Source organism: Poecilia reticulata, linkage group LG19 (genome assembly GCF_000633615.1).
Source record: "Poecilia reticulata strain Guanapo linkage group LG19, Guppy_female_1.0+MT, whole genome shotgun sequence".
Classification (NCBI taxonomy): domain Eukaryota; kingdom Metazoa; phylum Chordata; class Actinopteri; order Cyprinodontiformes; family Poeciliidae; genus Poecilia; species Poecilia reticulata.
In genome coordinates this window covers 6382539-6402601 of record NC_024349.1, presented here as the reverse complement: position 1 = coordinate 6402601, position 20063 = coordinate 6382539, and the positions used below count along the sequence as shown (strand labels likewise).

At 37.9% G+C, this 20063-nt stretch overlaps 2 protein-coding genes across 2 annotated transcripts in view; one reads left to right on the top strand and one right to left on the bottom strand.

Annotated features, from left to right (window-relative positions):
* Positions 1 to 15820, bottom strand: part of atrnl1b (attractin-like 1b) — a 90006-nt gene extending 74186 nt beyond the window's left edge. Inside the window, exon 1 of the mRNA XM_008436729.2 lies at positions 15802 to 15820. Coding sequence (XP_008434951.1) covers positions 15802 to 15820 — 19 coding nt within the window. The remainder of the gene's footprint in view (positions 1 to 15801) is intronic.
* Positions 15821 to 18205: 2385 nt separating this feature from the next.
* Positions 18206 to 20063, top strand: part of afap1l2 (actin filament associated protein 1-like 2) — a 44144-nt gene continuing 42286 nt past the window's right edge. Inside the window, exon 1 of the mRNA XM_008436728.2 lies at positions 18206 to 18227. Within this exon, the coding sequence (XP_008434950.1) occupies positions 18206 to 18227 (22 nt within the window). The remainder of the gene's footprint in view (positions 18228 to 20063) is intronic.

Sequence of the window (20063 nt, the reverse complement as noted above, 5' to 3'; positions counted from 1 at the left end):
AAAAATATTGATGTTGAAGCTATCCTAAGATTTTTAAGCTGTGGCTGTAATAAATGATTTCCTGACTAATGTCCAAATCATTTTTGCTGTTTAGATGACTCAGGGTGGATCAGATTACTGATTATTCTAAAAGAAGCAGCAGCACAAACTAAGGGTTGTATTATTTTAGATGTGTCCTTGTACACAGAGACACACAGGACAAACAACGATGCACACACTTATACCTAGAGGTTATTTATGAGAGAACAGTTAACAGCCATGTTTTTSAGGTGTGGGAGGAAGCTGGAGTCCCTGGAGAGAACCAATGCATACACCGGAGAGCAAACTCCAGGAGTATAAACACTGTGACATACAGTGGTTGTGTGATGAAGGCATTACAAATAATACAATTTATAAGAGCAACCAGRTTCCATTTAGACAGAGAGAGAGAGTGGTCTGCTATGAAGATTTTTTTCAGCATGGATATTAGTTTTATACAAGTGAGATTCATGCAGTAAAATTCACAGAAAAAAATCTTATTGAAAGATAATTAGAACTAAATGCCTGGCATTTCAGATTTCTTTTGCTCAGTAAAAAATTATACAAGAATTGGTTAATGACCTTGCAACTTGGAGATGTTATTTTTTCACGCCTGTTGAGGCCATTAAGACYGTAGGTAATAAGTAGGGTGACACACATAAAACAAAAACATTACTAAGAATTCTTATCAGAGAGGGGGGAAAAAAACTAAAACATCTTGCTTCATAGTGAAAATATAATTATTTTTTTGGGTTCTGTAATCATTCTGTTGGTGGGTTTCAAGCACAGCTTTAAAAAGATAGTTATATACATATAAATAGTGTCATCTAACTTATTGTAGCAATGAAATCCCTCAGGGGTTTGTCTTAATACCACACCCAACTATCCACTGTAAACATATTGGAAGTGGATTTAATACTAGCTTTACAAATTCACCACTTTTCAGCATTCACAAATTAAGTTTCTGTTCCTTCATGTACTTAAAGCTCTTTTAACTACATTCTGTTTGATTAATGCTAAACAATTAAATTTGCCTTATCCTTCCAAACAGGAGAATTGAATCACTTTGTCTCTTTCTCTGTCGTGTCAAATATTCAGATATAGGAAAAGCATTGATTGTTGTTATATTTGTCGTGTCTCAACTCGTTTTCAACTTGTTCTGCTCTCTGTCTTGTTTTCCTCCCCTGGTTATATTAAATAAAAATGTGGAGTAGGAGTAGTTAGCTGTTTCACCTGCAGATGGCAATGTTGCACAGTGCCACTAAGGGTACAATCACACTTCACGAAGTAAAARCACCTTAGAAGAAAACACGAAAAATATATACTTTTRTTTAATTTAATAACTACGTAATTATATCTATTAAATAAGTTCTCTRAAAACAAAAAAGATGCCTAAAAGTACTTTACCTTAAACTATAAGAGTCTGCCGAGAAGCTTCACTCAGTGCAAACTTTTCAKTTGGCRATYTATATATATTTACATCATAGGAAATTTWATACATTCATGTAAATRGTTATTTTCTCCAGGGTGATCATATTTCAGAAGTTAGCATTTGAAGATGTCAGACCAAGAATTTTCTTACCACACCTAACACTTTGAATTCTGAAGAACCACTGTTAAAGCGTTTTCCACAGAGCCTGCTGTTGACCAGATCACACCTTAACTAAAAATAATCACACTTTGGCTTATCAGTCCCCATCTTGAGCCACTGGAGAATGTGCAGGTGCATGCATCACTTTTATTTTATTTCCTAAATTAAACAGCAGCYGCTGGATGCATGCATCACTTTTGCATGCATTGGTTCAGGACAGTGGATTTCACCATTCTAAAGGTAGCATACCCTGTGTATTCTTGGTCTAAATGTTATTAGGAGTACAGGAAGGTGCTGTAGAGTCAGTGAGTTTTTCCTTTTTTGTTATGTTTTKGGGGGGATGAGGGTGTGTTTCCACATGAAAGCACATGGTTTGGGCTACATTTATTTGTGATGACAACAGAGATGGGAAGTCTTTGTTTAGGGGAGTCAGACGCTCCATTATGTGTCTCTGCTTATGTGTGCAAACAAAGGGGAGAGCCTCAAATTAAACAGGGATTGGTGTTATTTCGGAGTTGACCTTTTTCACCTCTGATTCACAGCTGAGGAATGCTTTTTGTCCGATCCTAGAGTCTGCACCTTCAACAGCTTTGTTCACCTCAACTGTCTGTTTTCACCATTTCTCAACACTTAGCAGTCTCTTTTTTTCTCACCTACTTACAATTCACTTGCAAAAATGTCCTTAAGCAGCCTAATATGAACGCAAAAGATGTCTAAGTTCCAGCCCAGACAGAGCTCTCCATGGGACTGCACAAAAGGAATTCCCCTGCTGGATTAACAGGGCCGTTCTTCAGCAGTGGGCTCACAGACAAAGAAAGAGCGGAGGCAAGAAAGTCCAGACCACCCTGGTTTTCACATCTTGCTGAGCCATCATCCTGCCTGACTCACATTTGCCTTTCACTCAAGCCTTTAGAACAAGGAGTAGAAAAACTTGACATCATCTGCCGACCTTCTCTGACTAAAGGTGAAATCTCCCCAAAGATAGAACTTCAATTAATCCAGGACAGATAAAAAGACAAAAAAAATCTGTATTTTCAAGCTGCAAAGAAAAATCCAGATGGAACCAGCTTGAATGAAACGGTTTTGGGAAATATTCAGGTCACAGGGTGATATCTAACCAAGGTACTTGACGAATCTTCCGAGGATGGGGTTTTATTTTCACCTTTTCGCCTTTAATTTTCTTTCAGATGATTACATTAGTAATACACAAAACATCATACAGTTATCTTGGATGCAGAGACTCTTCAGTATGACCCCTGTCACTAAAACATCCCCTAAATAAACTGGGGTGCTTGTAGGAACTCCAGAAGAATGAGCATCTTCATTCATTCATTAGTATGAAACTAAACAACTAAAGCTCATGATGTAGAGCTAAAAATCACTTTTCATTGTGAGGATAAAACAGTAAGTTCACAGGTGAATCCATTATCCTGTTCAACAGCTGTAAAAGCTCAGTGAAGCTATGGCCCAATTTAATGGAGTCGATTTTGTTTTTCTACTAAGATGAGAAAAACAATGATTTTTCACTTTTGTGGATCTTAGAAACAGCGGTTGGATTCATCAAAGTCCAGATTCTACCACTTGCACCACATTCTTCATTCAGCTGTATCAAAGTCTCTGTTTGGCTTAATGTACAGTTTGGATCTTTCTGGTGTGCATTGTTATATAGCGTGTCATATGGACAGAGCTTTCTAGAAGGATCACTAAACAGGAAGTTGGAGCACCTTCCTGTTATCTTCCAGGTAATACAGCTTCGTCCCACAACCAACAAACATGATTTCTGGGTTAACTGCAGATTCTAAAAATGCCATTTAGTTTGAGTGTGTTCATATATGAACTGTCTGTTGTCGCTTTAACTTTGATGGACAAGCAATGTGCCCAAGATATACCATGGTTATTGTCAATCAGTAACTGGAGAAAGTCAAAGAGACTCTGCAAACTCTGTGCTGGTATGTAAAACACAAGATAGTATCAGTGGGTCTGTGTTTATGTTCCCATCTACGGTTTAACAGGTAAGCTGATGGCGAAAGTTTTGAAAATGTAATGACTTTGTGCACACTCTTCAATGATTTCCTGTCTTCTTTCCTGAGTGGTCTGTTCTTGTTCAGCCACTTCCTCTTGAACTTTTTACTTGTATGCTGCAGTTATAACTAAAACCTTGCAGAAAAGACAGCAGACAACATTTCCTGTCTTTGTAATATATCRGCAGGATTTTATGTTGTTTATTTGGTTGAGACTTATTTCTTTTCCTGAAGACCTCTTTGCACAGCTTATTAGCTATCGCTACATTAAATCTGTTGATATACTTCTTTTTATCCATGTTTTGATTGTCTTCTATTTCTTGAATCATGTGTACGCCATCTGTTTCCAAACTCAAGCAGCTGAGTGTGTCTGTTCTCATCAGAAAGAGAAACATTTTGATTTTAAATAACTCATGCACCTCTTCTCCTTGAGTCATTAAGCGGCATTAGATTACATCATATCGTCAGATCTACCTGTGTGTGGCCTTTTTTTTTTTTTTTTTTTGGGTGTGAGTTCATCATTTGAAATGCAGCTCTGACCAAACCACAGGAATTATCCTTGTCTGAGCTGCTAAAATTAAAAAGTTAACCACATGTTGTGCATTGGCGTGCACGTGCCCTCTCCCTCCTTAAATACCGGTTACACTGACTGCCTTGTAAAAAAAAAGAGGAAACACTGGGATCCATGTCATGCGTTTTAATCATCCGCTGGAGTGTGTTTTGTTGCTTGACATTCCTCTCATACCTCCACCCGGTCACAGTTCTCCCACAGGGGTGCTGAATTGTGAAGGTACTTTAATTTTCTGTAAAAGACAAGGAAAGAGTTTGGAGTCTTTTTTTAAATGGTAAATATATGTGTTTGGGAATGAAACAGATGCTCAATWTCTTTCACTAAAAAGACTTAGAATAACTCATTTCTTCTAGCTTTTTTCTAAAACAAAAAAAATCAGTTTTGCAAATGAAAACAAGGAAAAGTCGTTTAACTTTTGAACAAATTAGTCTATGTAAATATTAATCCAACTCATTTTAGATCTACTGAAGTTGCTATTAGCTGCTTCTACACAGTAAAAATGCTGGTGTTGAATTAACACCCAAAAGTGTCTATATGTGTCCAAGTCAGCAGGTGTTAAAGTAACACTTTTGAAAGTGTTAAAAGATTGACACCAATTTTTTTGTTAAATTAACATTGATCTATAATACTGAAATGGGTTTAAGAAAAGTTAAACTTTCCATTTCTGTGTATTCTGTGTATGTATTTTGAATATTTTCCACTGGATTTGATTAATATTGACACTTTGTGGGTCAATTATTAACTTTTTTAACACCACACTACACTGGTGTTACTTTTAATATATTTTAACACTAACACCGTCGTATGTTAATGTGACACTCTGTATAGTGTCTGTTGCTGAATTTAACACCAGATGACTTGGACACATATAGACACTTTTGGGTGTTAATTCAACACTGGCATTTTTACTGCGTATAGCTCCTAGAAGTCACAGATAACTTGCTTTACTAACTATGCGTAAGCATCTGCACATTTATAGATGCTTTTTCAGGACACCAAAATGTTGAATGTCATCAGCCAAACGGGTTTATTATATCATGWAATMATTTTTGAAAGTTCAAGTTCAAGACACATCAAGGTCTTCTAACACGTAGAAGCAAGATACCTGTCTGACAACATGAAGGAAATCTCAAAGCTTGATCTAAAGAAATTCAAAAACAGGCTATAAACAGTCATTAATATCTSTCAGTGTGGGATAGTTTGCAAAACCCTTTCCTTGGCGTTCCTTGGTGACTGTACTGAACCACAGTGACATCTATTTCAAACTAACGTAAAAATGACAATTGGCAAAASTTCCAAGGAGTGGCTGCCTACCAAAATAACTTCAAGAGTGCATTAACAATTCATCTAGGAGGTCACAAAATAATTCAAAGAAAGAGACTGGGCACACATTGCATCCATGGGAGGGTTCCAAGGCCAAAGAACACAAAGACCCTTCACATTTGCCAAAAGCCACTTGATGATCCCAAGGACCTTTGAAAATAAATATGCTGTGGACAAAGGGGACAAAAGTGGAACTTTTGGGGAGATGTGGTTTCCGCTACGCTTGGTGTAAAACAAAACAGCACTTCAGGGGGAAATTAAAGTGAAAGGGTTAGACGAAATTTAGTGGCAGGGTGATGAATAACTTCACAAATTGGATGGAAACGTTGTACTCTCAAACAGAAACGCTGGAGGAGAATGTCTGTAATATTCACCTCAAGTGCCAAGCAGCAAAACGAACARGACCTTTGTCAGACAACAGTTTATAACTGYATATAATCTACATGAACCATGTAAATGGACAAAGTCAAATATGTTGAGTTGAGTCAGAGTCTCAAAAATGTCCAGGGCTTAAAATTGCCATTCATGGGAAGCAGTGTTTTGGTTAGTGGAAGGTGCAAACAACTGAGAAAAAGCACAGTGGTTGTTAGCCAAGGTCTTTATTACAGCTTAACAAAACAACTTTTAAAAATCCTCCTAAGAGCCTATCCAGTCTTCCACCTTCTACAAATTTGTGTAGCTTTGTTTTAGACGTTTCTCGTGTTGTTTGTTGTTGCTCCTACCTTTGATAGCAAACCTACATATCCTTCTAATTCAGTCCATAACAAAATTGGCAGCTATATTTATTTTTGTTTTGTTTTGTTGTCTTTTTTTCTTTTGAGAAGTAGTCAGTAAAGAAGTGGTCTGTTGGCAGATATGTTGGCAAAGTTGCGAAATTAGAAACASAGCATGCTTCGTTTTATAGTCCTTGAGATGATTGTGCCTTYTGTGATGTCATTAATACTTACTGGTATTTGTCTTCATTGTGTTTTATTTAACAAAACCTTGTATCTGATAAGTCGTTAGGAAGCAATATGTATATTTTTTGTAAAAGCTTATTATTTGAAAAGTGCATCAGGCAGTGTTCTTTATAAACTAGATTTTTAATGTTAAACGCTCTTTAACACATTTTTATCAATGAATGCAGTCGATTAAATCCTGGTAAAAACCTGAATGACTCCGACGAGGATCACCACAGTGAGTGAAAAGACGATCTTTTGTCTTTCTGTCTGGATGGTGCAGACTGGGTGGAGGAGGAGGAGGAGGAGGAGGAGGAGGAGGAGGTGGTGCGGCACAGAAAATGATTAGGGAGAAGTTAGTGGGACGCGCTCTTCTGCGTCTCCACAGTCTGAGTGCAGTTCAGTCAGTCAGCCTTGTGCCTGAACAGCACCGGGAGGTTTCGGGTCCCATCTTCACTCAGAAACTTTTCGGACTGTTTTTATTTTTGTTTTTCGTTGCATGTTAGGAGCAAAACGGGGGCGACGCGCGAACGTTTCTGAATGGAGAAGCACAAAGGTAGGTGGCGGTTTTAGGAGTTTGCATGAAAGCGTTGACTTGCTGGGTCAATTTGAGTCGAGTTGCGGACAAAGATTTCTCATCAACTCTGTGAAGAAGTGGTTGCACTAGACTCTCCGCGATTCTGGCTGTACATTCACGAAAGCAACATGGCATTTCTTAATTTGAGTGCAGTCGTGTAAAACGATGCCGCAGCTGCATTTTGAAGCGTTTTCAGGTGTGTTGACTGTATTTTAATGGGCTTGTCTGCCGAGCTCCGTTCGTTTGGCATCTGCCAACACCTGTCAGTCAAAGCACTCCACTTTATGGTAAGCCGTTTATGTAAATATTCCAAATCCCTATGAGATGGCCAATTTACCAACAGAAGGGACAACACTCCACTAGCCCAGGGGTGTCCAAACTGTGGCCCATGGACCATGTGTGGCTCGGGAAATTATTTTGTGCGGTCGGTAAAGGTAAAGAGTTGACCTGTCAGTACATTGAGGAGGAATGTAAAATGTTAAACATAACACGAAGTATTATACTTTATATGTTAACTGAGCCTTTTTTTTTACTTTCATTTTAATTTCACAGTAATTTAGGACCACACATTTTTTTCCTGATTTGAGTTGGCCCATTTTAATATTTTTTGGTAAATATTGCAGCTGTTTTGAAAAGAGAGTGACCTAGATTCTATTTAGCTGACCTGTATAGAAAATTAGGACTCTGCAAAATTGTGGCAAATAGTTTTATTTCTTTTAAAATGGCATACATTCAGGACCTCTTATCAATGTTTTTGATCTACAATGAGTTATGGGTCTATTTTCTCCAAGAATCAAATTATGTTGTTTCTTTTAATTATTGTGATTCGTTTTCTTTCCTGCAAAATAATAAAAAAAATTACAATATAATAATCTTTGTATTTTATGCCCTTTCAACTTTGTGATTTTGGCCCATGTGGCAGAATGTTTCTCACACTACTTCAATACTTTTCTGTACATGCTAAAACACTCTGACTAGTATGACATTTTTTTACCAGTTAGTGGCATTTTCATCCAACTAGTAGAGGTAAAAGTCCTCTTAGCAAGTTAGTTATTTGACACAAGACTTATTGGTTGCGGGAAATGTAATACCACATCGTAAAAAGTTGCCCTAATTCACAGATTAGTTCACAACTGATGTTCAAATATGCAGACCGCTGAACTGGTATGACATAACACGTAAAGTAGTTTCTAGAATCTAAAAGCTCACGACTTGACTAGTTATAACCTTTAAGACAAAAATCTAAATTAACATGTATTTTAAAGCTCTATTTAATGATGAGACAAAGGTAGGTGAACACTCTGCCTTACTCGTAAGCTAGTTACCATCATCTAGTAAGACCAAAAATGTGTCAACAGGTGTCAAAACTACTGTGCATTTTGTGGTGTTAGTTGTCAACTAGTTAGGTCGTTGGTGCCCAAAGTCGGTCCTGGAGGGCCGGCATCCTGCATGTTTTAGCTCTCTCTCTGGTGGTAGTAACAACCTCCTCAGCATGTCGGTGTTCTTCTTTGACCTTCTAATGAGACATCATTGTCAGATTAGTTGACTAGTGCACAAATGTAAGGACCAAGAGTGAACTCAGATCCAGAATTTGTATAAACTGGTAAACATGTTGGTGTTTATTGCCAGCTTGTTAACAAGTAGGCCATGGTCAACAATTACATTGGTCTAGTCATCAGCTAGTGTGTCAAAAAGCCCACAGTTTGGGACTGGAGCAGCAATTTTACTTCTACTACTTGCATTAAAGTAATCAAAAGGGTCACTGGTTAGTTTTCTTTAACTAGAACAGCTAGATATTAAACTGGTGTTTAAAAATGTTCAACTAGTAGAGAAGAAATCAGAAATAGTAGGACAAAATGACTGTTGATGTCAAGGGTACTCAGTATTTACACAAATGGTTTGCCATACAGCTTCACATCAAACCTCTGTTTCCCTTGGAGAACATTATGCATCTCAGTGGGGTTTGCAAAATGGCTTATATTGTGGCCACGGATGAATTCCAAAAGCTCCAAGATCCATTCTCACAGCATTCCTTAAATTCCTGTGGCTATTTGTTCATTAAGGATAAGCAATGGAAATCTAATACTTCCCTATTAACAGTTGAGTTTGGACCAAATGACATTAGAGCCCTTAGTACGCTAGTGCATTTGTACATGTGTATACAGGAACATATTTTGTTATGCTTTGCAGTAATTCCATAAGTTTAAAGTTAAAGGGATCCGTTATGGACCCCCTGCTTGTTCTGGTCCAGATGGGCAGCAGAAGCAACTTCCTCAAACCGGGAACAATAGCCACCAGTCAAACCGAGATGGGATCAGCAAAATTTGAAAGAAAACAGTCTTGCAGCCACATTCCTGTTCACCAGCTGACCAGATTGCTCAGTCTATTTACTCCCACACTCTCTCAGAGTAAATAGTTCATGTTGCAGGAACCCAAAGTCAGAGGGGCTTTGTGTATGTTTTCCTGTGAAGGCCTTTAATTGTCAACACAGGCTCGGTATTGGTCATTGATCTGCTGATCAAATGGGTGAGTAATATTTGCTTGTATGAAGAATTCAAGGTTCCTATGAAAAGTTATCAGATGGAATGGCTAAGCTAACGGATATTAACCTAATTTGTATGAAGCAAGTACCACTTCTGTATCATCTTTTCATTCTGTGATCTACGTGTTCTTTACGCCTGGCAAGTCAACTGAACATTGAAGTAAATCTACCAATATTACACCCCAGATCCACATCAACAAGTAGTAAAAACCCACAACAACTATAAACTGTTGGAACTAATGTGGGATTGTGGAACAAGTGAGATGTAATAACATGAAGCAAATCAAAGGGAGCACCAGCAAACCAAAACCATAGGACAATAATCGGTTGTTTTTCTGATCTGAGAAAGCTGTTGGTCAATATAATCTGGGGCAGATAATAACATGTTGAGGATGTCACACAACAGGTTTTCTTGTTTTTAAGGGATTCAGTGCTTTTAAATACTCTGAATGAGCTCACGTGCATCTCACACATCTTGCTCAAGTAAATGGTGCAACTTTTTAGCCACACCCTCTTGGTTTGTAACCCACGCTGCACAATCAGAAAACAAATACAGACTGTGATCTCCATGGATCGATTTGAATAATACGAAAAAACTAAGGCACGTACGGTGGGAATATCATGGCTCCGTTTTAATTTTCTTAAATTTAGTTATTTTTCTGTTTGCTGGATAGCTGCAGTATAACAACGTGGTACTTTCAATTATTCTTCCATTGTCAGTGAAGATTATCTCTGAATTACCACATGCTGTCGTCATCACATTTCATTAAAAGATGCACTGTAATAAAAAATAAAAATAAAGGAGAGTTTGACAGTTTGTGGTAGTTCTTGATGAGGGACTACGTTCAGTTTAAGTGATGGCGCTTTCACACTGCAGCAGTGTTTTTGGTCCTGTTTAAATGGACCAGAGTGGAGAACATCTCCACTCTGGTCTGAACAAAACAAGCGACCTAACGCCTGCCTTCATGGCTGGGTCTTGTTTCACTTACAAGTAAACCCTGGTGTGGCTTACATGATGCTAATCAACTATCTAGTAAAACCAAGAAAGACAGTAAACCAAAGGGATAAACTATGATTTACAGACATGTTGACTTTTAAATCTTTACAAACTGTCGCTTTGTGTCTGTGCAACTAACGGAGCATCTTCCCTCGCTGCTTCTTGTCGCCCCAACAGACGGCTGCTGCGACCACATCCAATTGTTCTGTGGCTTAGTTTAACAGTTACCCAAATTAATAAAAAGTTTGAAAAAAAAAACAGGCTGGTAAAATCCTGATTTAATTTAAACACGTTAACTGACAAACTCTTCCCTCATGTTATTTAATGACGTTTTAAGATGACGTTTATATTCCCTAATATTTGAAATACTACTTTTTGTGTTTGCTGTACTCGTATCACGTTTGATACTTAGTCAAAAAAAACGAAGAATAATCTGTAATTAGGCAAATACTTTTACACAGCACAACGTACTGGTTGCTAATTAAGTCCCAAAACAACAACTGCAATATCTCAGTGTGCGAGTGTTTGGTTGACGCATAGCCACAATAAAAAAAATAGAAATACGGTCTTCTTCTCAGCAGATGTCATCACCTGAGAGCTAAAGGTTAGAAGGGAGCTTTAACAGCACTCATTTACTGACAGCTGGGCCGTTTGTCTGTGACCACGGACTGACATTTAAATCTGGGTCAAATTGCATGTGTAGAACTGGAATGTAATTGATTGGCAGTCGGAGTGACGCTGGAAGTTCTGCACCTGCGAGTCCCAGGCTGCAGAGAAAGAACGGGTGTGTTTCAGCTGACGTAAGGAATGGACTGTGCTTGTTTGGCAGCTATAAGCAGCAGCAACACATTAAATCAGACGCTAAGAACTCCAGGCAGTTTGTAAAAGAGGTACAGTAAAGGGAAACCTGGGTGATCTCATGTAGGCTGGTGAGAAGGAAAGAACTGTTCAGTAGGTTTGATATGCTCTGTGTTTCTGGAACCTGATTTATGCAGCTGTTTCCTGATAGCGCTCGATTCCCATCCTTTTCTCAGGGAACCAGATGAAATTAGTGACAGCACCTGCAGTTTTGTTTGAACCAACTGACCTCGTGACACAGGCTTATCGTTGGTTTAGTGTTTTATTGTCCAATTACAGGCTTCTCTGCTGACATTACATAGCATGAGAACCTTCATATTAAAACAGAAATTTAAAACGATAAACCATAAAACCTTAAACTTATGATTTTGCACATCATTTAGATTTGGATACCTGGACTTGTTTAGAATAATTAACAGCTACTGATTTTAGTTTTAAGTTATATTTTCAATTGCATGTTGCTAATCCCGCCTTTTTCACTATTCTACTCTTCGGACAATGAGGTTGTGGTTTTAGTTGTTCTGCTCACATTGCTAGCCTGCTTCATAGAGCAGAAAGAGTCATCCAGAAAGTTTTTTGGTAGCTTATTAAAATAACTTTGAGCTGTTTAATGGTATAAAGATTAACTGATTTGGTCTTTGTTAGATTCTGAAATTATTTAAAGTACTTACCACCTTAATATTTTACTATTTTTATTGCTTTAACAAATCGATCATCAACAAAGTCTCTATTTTGACAGAAAAAAACCCAAAAAACTTTTAAGTCGAGATTAAAAACTGATTTGTACAAAATGACAATTGAAGAAAAACTACGTAACAGAGAATAAGTGCTTGGATAAATATTCACCCTCCCTTTAAGATGACTGACCTCATTTGTCAGAGYTCTAGTCAATTAGTGTTAGTAGTCTCTCAATGAGTTTAATGGAGATCCCCTGAGTGCAGTGACACCTGTGTCTGGAAGGTTGATTCATGGTTAATCAGTATTTCTTGCTACAACTGCAGCATGAAGACTAAATAACACTCCAATCAAATAAAAGAAAAAGTTACTGAAGACTGGAGGAAAACGTTCTCGATAAAACATTTTGTACTTTCTTGTTCTAATAAGGGGGGCTGTAAGGGGCTGTAAGGGGCTGCACAGTGGCGCAGTTGATAGAGCTGTTGCCTTGCAGCAAGAAGGTTCTGGGTTCGATTCCCGGCCCCGGTCTTCCTGCATGGAGYTTGCATGTTCTCCCTGTGCATGCGTGGGTTTTCTCTGGGTACTCTGGCTTCCTCCCACAGTCCAAAAACATGACTGTTAGGTTAATTGGCCTCTCCAAATTATTCCTAGGTGTGTGTGTGTGTGTGTGTGTGTGTGCATGTTTGTTTGTCCTGTGTGTCTCTGTGTTGCCCTGCGACAGACTGGGTTAGGTTGAAGAGTTAAGCCCCCTGTAGCTTTACAAGATGGGGTGAGAAGCATTAGTATTTGAGGCTAAGAGTTTCCGCTATCATCATTGCACAATGTAGCAAATCAGTTATTTGCATGCATGAATGCAGCTGCAGTAAAACAAGGGCTGTCATGCTGCGCTTCTAGAAGGGAAAATGCTTATCAGATATGATGCTAACCTATTGCCTCTCAGTGTCATGGCAGATTTCTCCTGATGGTGCTTCACTATTATGAGAGATGTTTTTGGTTTCACATCAGTTTTTATGCTGTGATGTCGGCGGCTGGGGTCTGTTATGACTTGGACAACAATGCCATAGTTCATCTTAAATCAGGGGTGTCAAACTTGATTTCATTTTGGGCCATGTCAGAAATCTGAACGAACTTAAAGGGTCAGTTATGCCAGAATGTGTTAGTAAAACCCATTAAGCTGTTAAAATATTAATAAATAGCTGTGATTGGACTTTGTGATTTGTGCTTTTTTTAAAAAATCAAAATCATAAATCTTGTGGTGCTAATTTAGAAATATTTGTAAAGAACTTTTATGATATTTGCTCTAATGTTTGATGTTAAATGTGACTTTTTATATCGATCACGGACTGTAACAGTCAATTAAACTCAATGTTTGTGACCAACTTTGAGAAAATGTTGTAATAAAACCAGAAAAATGTGGGGATTTGTTGATTTTGTGCAATTTTTACGTATTTCTGGAAAAAATAGAGGGACTTATTGATGTAATTTGAAGTCGAGAGGGCCACACAAAAAGCTACAGCGGGCAAGATTTGGCCCCCGGGCCTTGAGTTTGACACATTTATAACAATATTTAACCGTCAAATAGCCAGAATCACAATGGTCACATTATTTACAGTCCTGTACCATAAGGTCACGGGTTATTATGGCCATCAAAATCTGTGACCAGTGACCAGTGTGATCATGGCTATTTGAGGGTTAAATATTGTTATAAGTGTGATATGACTGTAATAAAGAGGTGGCAAAAACATTAAAAATCGTGTTAAAAACTACCAGAGCACTTAGAACCATTTCTTAATCGTTTAATGATTTATTAAACGGCCACAGTTGGTTTACATATTTTAATGACAGCACATAGGCATCCAATGCAATGGTCAGTCAAACAGTTTACAGAGTCAAATCCAAAGTAAAACATTATATTTTCTCCGTCAGTGCGATGGTAAGTAAGAAGCTGTGAAGTTTTCAATCCCAGCTGTATCAGTATTTACGCAGTTTACGTAAAAACTCTTCTTCTCGCTGATCTTCAAGACGTACCTGCGCTCTATCGCCCTCTGCAGTCACAGAAAATGATGAGTCACAGATTTTGATGCAACACCGGCACGGACTTTACTGTAGCACTACGTTTAAGCTGGTGGCGGCTCCTCCGTCACATGTGACTCAATAACAAATGTCTCAAGGTGTTTTCCAAGGTAAACAATCTTAACTTTTTTCTTTTTAGACTCATTATTGCATGTTTAGCTCAACTTTTTACAAACCAAGTTGTCTTGTTTTACTAGATAAAAAGTGACTGTCCATTTTTGCTGCCTGTTCAGAGTCACTGGGTACATCTTAGACTGGTTTCCAGTCCTGATAGAGTCAACACAACAAAACAGAAGAAAAATAACCATGCACACACTTATACACTTGAGTAACCATTTTTTTCACATCAACGTTAATGTTTTTGGCTGGTATAGCAGGAGAAGATCAAATGTTCAATCATATCTTCAAACCAGAGGAGAATCTCTTCGACAATTGTTGAAAAATTGATGAGAGCAGCAAACTCCTGCTGTCAAATTATATTCTACAGTTTTAGGATTTAGACTAAGCAAGCTATACCTTTTTTAAGAATTCTTGATGATAATATATTCTATCAGAATGTGTTGAGAAATGTATGGTAGCGTAAGACGTACTGCTTTGGTCTTCAAGTTCTTACTTATTCCAAGTATTCTGGCTTACAGACACAGTCTAAACTCCCTCTTAATGTTTACTGGAGACTTTACCTTGACCTTGGAGGTGAATGCTTGGTAATATTGCATTTGATTGCTTTGTTGGACTGTGATAGAATAGGGTGTACCCTGGGAAAGCCCATTGGCTGCTATTCGGGTCCAGTAATCCTGGGAAAATAACAAGACAAAGTTCCAATTCAAAATGAGTGGATGACCAGTGTACACTCCAGAAGATAGGACCAAGGTTAGAGCAGTCCTAAGGGGAAGCTATTCAGAAACCACAGGGAATTTGGTTGAAAAAAAGTGCAATTCAGCGCAGCACGACAACAGAACAGAGTCGGTGGGTCCAGTGGCTTCAACCCGCCATAAACTCAGCAGTGGTAGGCTTAGATGTAGACTGTCGTGGCTGAGAACGAGGTCCTCTGGTTCACTTGCATGTGTGTCATGGGATGAACTTGCCAACGGGGAGCGAGTTGAGCGTGGGTAATGCAGGAAGCCAAACTGGGTTGTAAAAATGATGAAAAGAAAGACAGCCCTCCTGCTTTATGGGAACGGGGAGCTCTGTGTGAGCTTGCTTGGCTCTTTTTGGCCTCGGGGTCTCCTCACTCTCGCTTGTTTTCGACACATCAAACGTGCCTTTGATTACTGGAAACAGTAGCTCCAAACTGGACATGTATTGTGTTTTCCTCTCAGCAGGTTCTCCTTTGACGAGAATGCTGCTCAGAGCAGGGTCTTACTCGTAATCACGTACATATGTACCCTTACTGACTCGTTCGCTTCCTGCTATTCCTCCAGTTACTTTTCTGTGGGGTGTTATCTGATTAGGAAGTTTTTCTTCTGTGGCTAGTTTCAATTTGTCTGCTTGCAGTCTGTAATTTTGTTTTTAAACCAATTGCCGTGGAGGTTTTTTAGGCTTCCCCTTTTGTTAAATCTGAAACTGCCCATCAAGGCACAGTGTGTCCTAGTTTAAAGGTAGCTGATGTTTTCGTACCTGCACACTCGTGCAGCATGTGCGTGCTTGAGTCTGCAACATTTGGAAAAGATGTTGATGGAAGGATGCAGACAGGGTGGTGGATTAGGAAGGAGATTTGGAACCACGCTGAGCCTCCCTCGCCTCATGACCCGAGGCTGACAGATTTTTCATTTCTGTCACTTTGTCAGCAAATAAATTGAGTGGGAGGAAGAGATAAACTTGTTTGTTTGCAGCAAATTTACTGCCACAAGGTGTTCATCAGTTTCTAACAATGTAGAGTGATGCAATAACTTCTTGAGGTAGTGCAAAGATCTCTAAACATTTAAAAATTATTGCATAAAAAACTTAGATAAATCAGTTCATAATTAACTTTTTTTTAAGTTCATCAGATTGTCAAGGAACTATGATTAATTGATTTTTGTTTGGTGCGTGTGTAAATATGACACAAAGATTTGTTTCTGTTAGCTTTTTTATCATTTATTTTTATTTTGAAAGATAAGGCAACATGCAATTCTAGGAAAGGAGAAGTGTGTTGAATCAGGAAATGGTAGCTGCTAGGAAATAACTGGATACAAACTTACCCACCTCCACTTTCAGAACAGTAATTTAAAAATAATAATCATTCTCCATCCATCCATTTTCTTTACACCCTTGTCCCTCAGTGGGGTCGGGAGGGTCGCTGGTGCCCATCTCCAGCTAGCGTACCGGGTGAGAGGTGGGGTCACCATGGACAGGTCACCAGTCTGTCGCAGGGCAACACAGAGACACACAACCATGCACACACACACCTAGGGGCAATTTGGAGAGGCCAATTAACCTGACAGTCATGTTTTTGGACTGTGGGAGGAAACCGGAGTACCCGGAGAAAACCCACGCATGCACAGGGAGAACATGCAAACTCCATGCAGAAAGACCGGGGCCGGGAATTGAACCCAGAACCTTCTTGCTGCAAGGCAACAGCTCTACCAACTGCACCACTGTGCAGCCCTAATAATCATTCTGATAAGGCTTATGCAAAGATCCATGTTGGAGATCCATGCTGGAGGACAGCTGTTTTACACTGTTTTCTACCTCGCAATATTGTGTTATTTGGGTGTAAAACAAAGAAGACGCTTTTGTAGGACATCAATTTCCATTCATGTTTGAAGTTAGTGTCCTACTTCTGCTGTACTCCTCTTCTGGAATTGCATGTATATTGGGATCAAGGGTGTGGAATTCACTGTGTTAAATTTTGTCAGGAGAGGTTACAAAACTATATTTATTTCCATATTGAATTCCATATTAAAGATATCCTACCATCTGTCAACTTAATCTCAATACTGCTGCTGTGCACATGTTACAGAATCTTTTGAGTGTTCAAAGAATCACACATCTGGATCTGGAGCCATGACAACAACATATGGGGTTTCCCAAATTGTTTAGAGGCACAGTAGTTTGAGTGTACATTAGGCCTCTGAAATCAAGGAAAGTTGTGATTTATACTGATATTAAGCAAATCCAATGCTGCTAATCCGAGAAATCCCAAAAATAGCTAACTAAAAGTGACATTTAATACAACTAGTTTCAACTGTATTTTAAATTAAACTGCAAAATTGTAAAGTATCAGGTCATCTTTCACCTAACACTTTGAAAGTGTCACGAAGCTTTAAAAATAAGTAAAAATAAGTAATTGCTTAAAACCTCAACTCGATAACTGTAAGTATTACAGGCAAAATGGGTTTTGCCATTTTGACCTCAGTAATCACAGTTGTCATCTTCAAACGAGTTGACTACCACTGCGGTCTAATTTTATATTAAAGATCACAGTTTTTAAGTCTTTTCTGTGATCTTTCATTAGTCAAACAAAGACTGTTTGGTCCTGCATTATCATATATATTTTCATCCATCCATTTTCTTGCACCCTTAGGAATTAATATTAGCTGTTCAAATTAAACATATAATTTATTTTTTTACACTTTGAGTTGTGAAAAACTGTGTAATGTCTTCTGTTACTACCTGTGAGTCTTAGTTCAGCTCAGATCTAAAGATACAACCTGAGCTGAATAAAGGAGATGATTCAAAAGCTGGAACAGAGGAAGTCTAAACAAAACAAATATGAAAAAGATGGTGGCAGGCTCCACAACTGATAGCCATCATTTTATTTGTAGGCAGTTTCTTCTGCATTTGTCGTTTCAAAACAAATTTGAAAGGGAGACCACATTCTTTTTTTTGACCAATTCAACCGTAAAGTGGTAGCCCAGATATTTTGAAAGATGGCTCTGCTAAAAGCGCTGAAACTTAAAAAAATATATTTCTAATGTTCAATGTTCAACTCAAATTAATGGCTAGTTAATTAAAGAAAGCTGAGTGAGAATTTGTAGCAGTGTGAGACAGGTGTCTGTGGCTGCAGCTGTAAACACTCATGACATTTGCGTGACGGAGCATGAACTCTGCCTGCTATCAAGGTGTGAATTTTTTGCGCATGTATGTAAACCACGTTACTTGCACAAACCTTTGAGAAGAGTTTATTCAAAGGGGAATTTCCGATGTGGTCAATAAGGCCTTACTATAAACATACCCTTAAAAATACATTTATGAATTTCCTAGTTACTGCAACGTGCTATTAAAAAAATGTCTTATTTTTATTTTATAAACATTCTATGGAATATTCTTGCTAAGACAGTGGTGCTTCTCAATAAATCATCGTTTTATTAACTTATTTTAGTAGTTCAGTTTAAAAAGTGCACCTCTGGAAAAACTTTAGAGTCCACTGCACTGAACCCCATTGAAAACCTCACGGTTTTTCCACCAAATATTGATTTCTGAACTCTTCCTGAGTTAAAACATTAGTGTTGTTGTCTCTAAATGAATATGAACTTCATTTGAGCTCTGAAAGGACTGCATCTTTTTGGTTATTTTGACCGTTTCTCATTTTCTGCAAATAAAACACCAAATTTTCGCTTGGAATTTCAAAGACATGTTGTCAGTAGTTCATAGAATAAAAAAATAATGTTCATTTTACTCAAACACATACCTATAAAAAGTAAAATCTGATCATTTTAAGGTGGTCTCTAATGTTTTTCAGAGTTGCACATAAACTCCAGCCACATGTCATGTCTTGTGAGTATCTTTAAAAATTCAAACTGACTTTCTCTCACAATCCTCTCCATGTCATGTTATCCCTGTGGTTGATCCTTTTTTCCACACACATTTTTTTCTTCCACTCAACTTTTCATTCATATCCTTATATACAACATGCTGTTAAAAGCATGCAGGTTCAATCGGTGGGTACTCAATCACACAAAGATGAACAAAGTTGTCTTCTGTAACATGGCATAAAATGTCTGTTTATAATATTGGTTTTACTTAATATTATAAATTATCTGATAAAAAAAATTTATTTTATTTTATTCATTAACAATAAGGCTTAATCACAACAAATAGCAGAAGGAAGAATAAGTTTAACGTAATCTAAGTTAAATAGATTTTAATATAATTCTAGTGCACATAAATGCACTACTCCTGTATTTGTTGTACCTGTATTTGTTGTATGCATGTTTTCTGTTCAGCATGATGTTTTGAAGGCTTTTGCAATAATAAACTGACTCCATTTAATAATTAATTTAATAATTTAAGTAAATGAGATGAATGAAGTTTGAAATTAGGAGTTAATTTCTCATCTAATAGGCGTAATGTCTCCCACATTGTTTCAGTTTCTTCCTTGTTATGGTTAATCAGTTAAGTTAAATTGAAAAAGCAAAGAAAAAAACACTGTAAAACATATTTTAGAACATTTCATGTGATGGTAAAGTGTTTCACTTTGTTCTAGAAAAATATTGTCTTCTCATAAGTGAGGCTTCTTTTATGCAATGCTAAAATTTTACAAAAAAAAAAAAAAAAATGTTGGTCTGATATTAGTCTGGAAACAAAACACTGACCTGTAATGTGAGCARTCAGTTCTTATCTTTTACTCCATCTTTTGCTTTGCATGTCCACGTCTTTAAAACAGTTCGTTCAGTACCTACAACAGCCTTTTCCTGTCATCTATCCGATTCCAGACTTATTTCATGTTCAGGTTTCTATGGCAACGAGATCAAAACACAGCTTGAATTAATCAGCCATGTCAGCAGCTATCCAGCAGCTGAACCCGTCACGATTAGGTGGAAAGGTTTCTCCCTGCCAATAGAAATCAAACACCAATGAACACATTGTTTGATCTTTTATTCAGATGATAATCTGCTACTTATTCTGGAGCAAAAGCTGGCTGGAGGAAAGCGATCATAAGTGGCCATGGTTGCCCC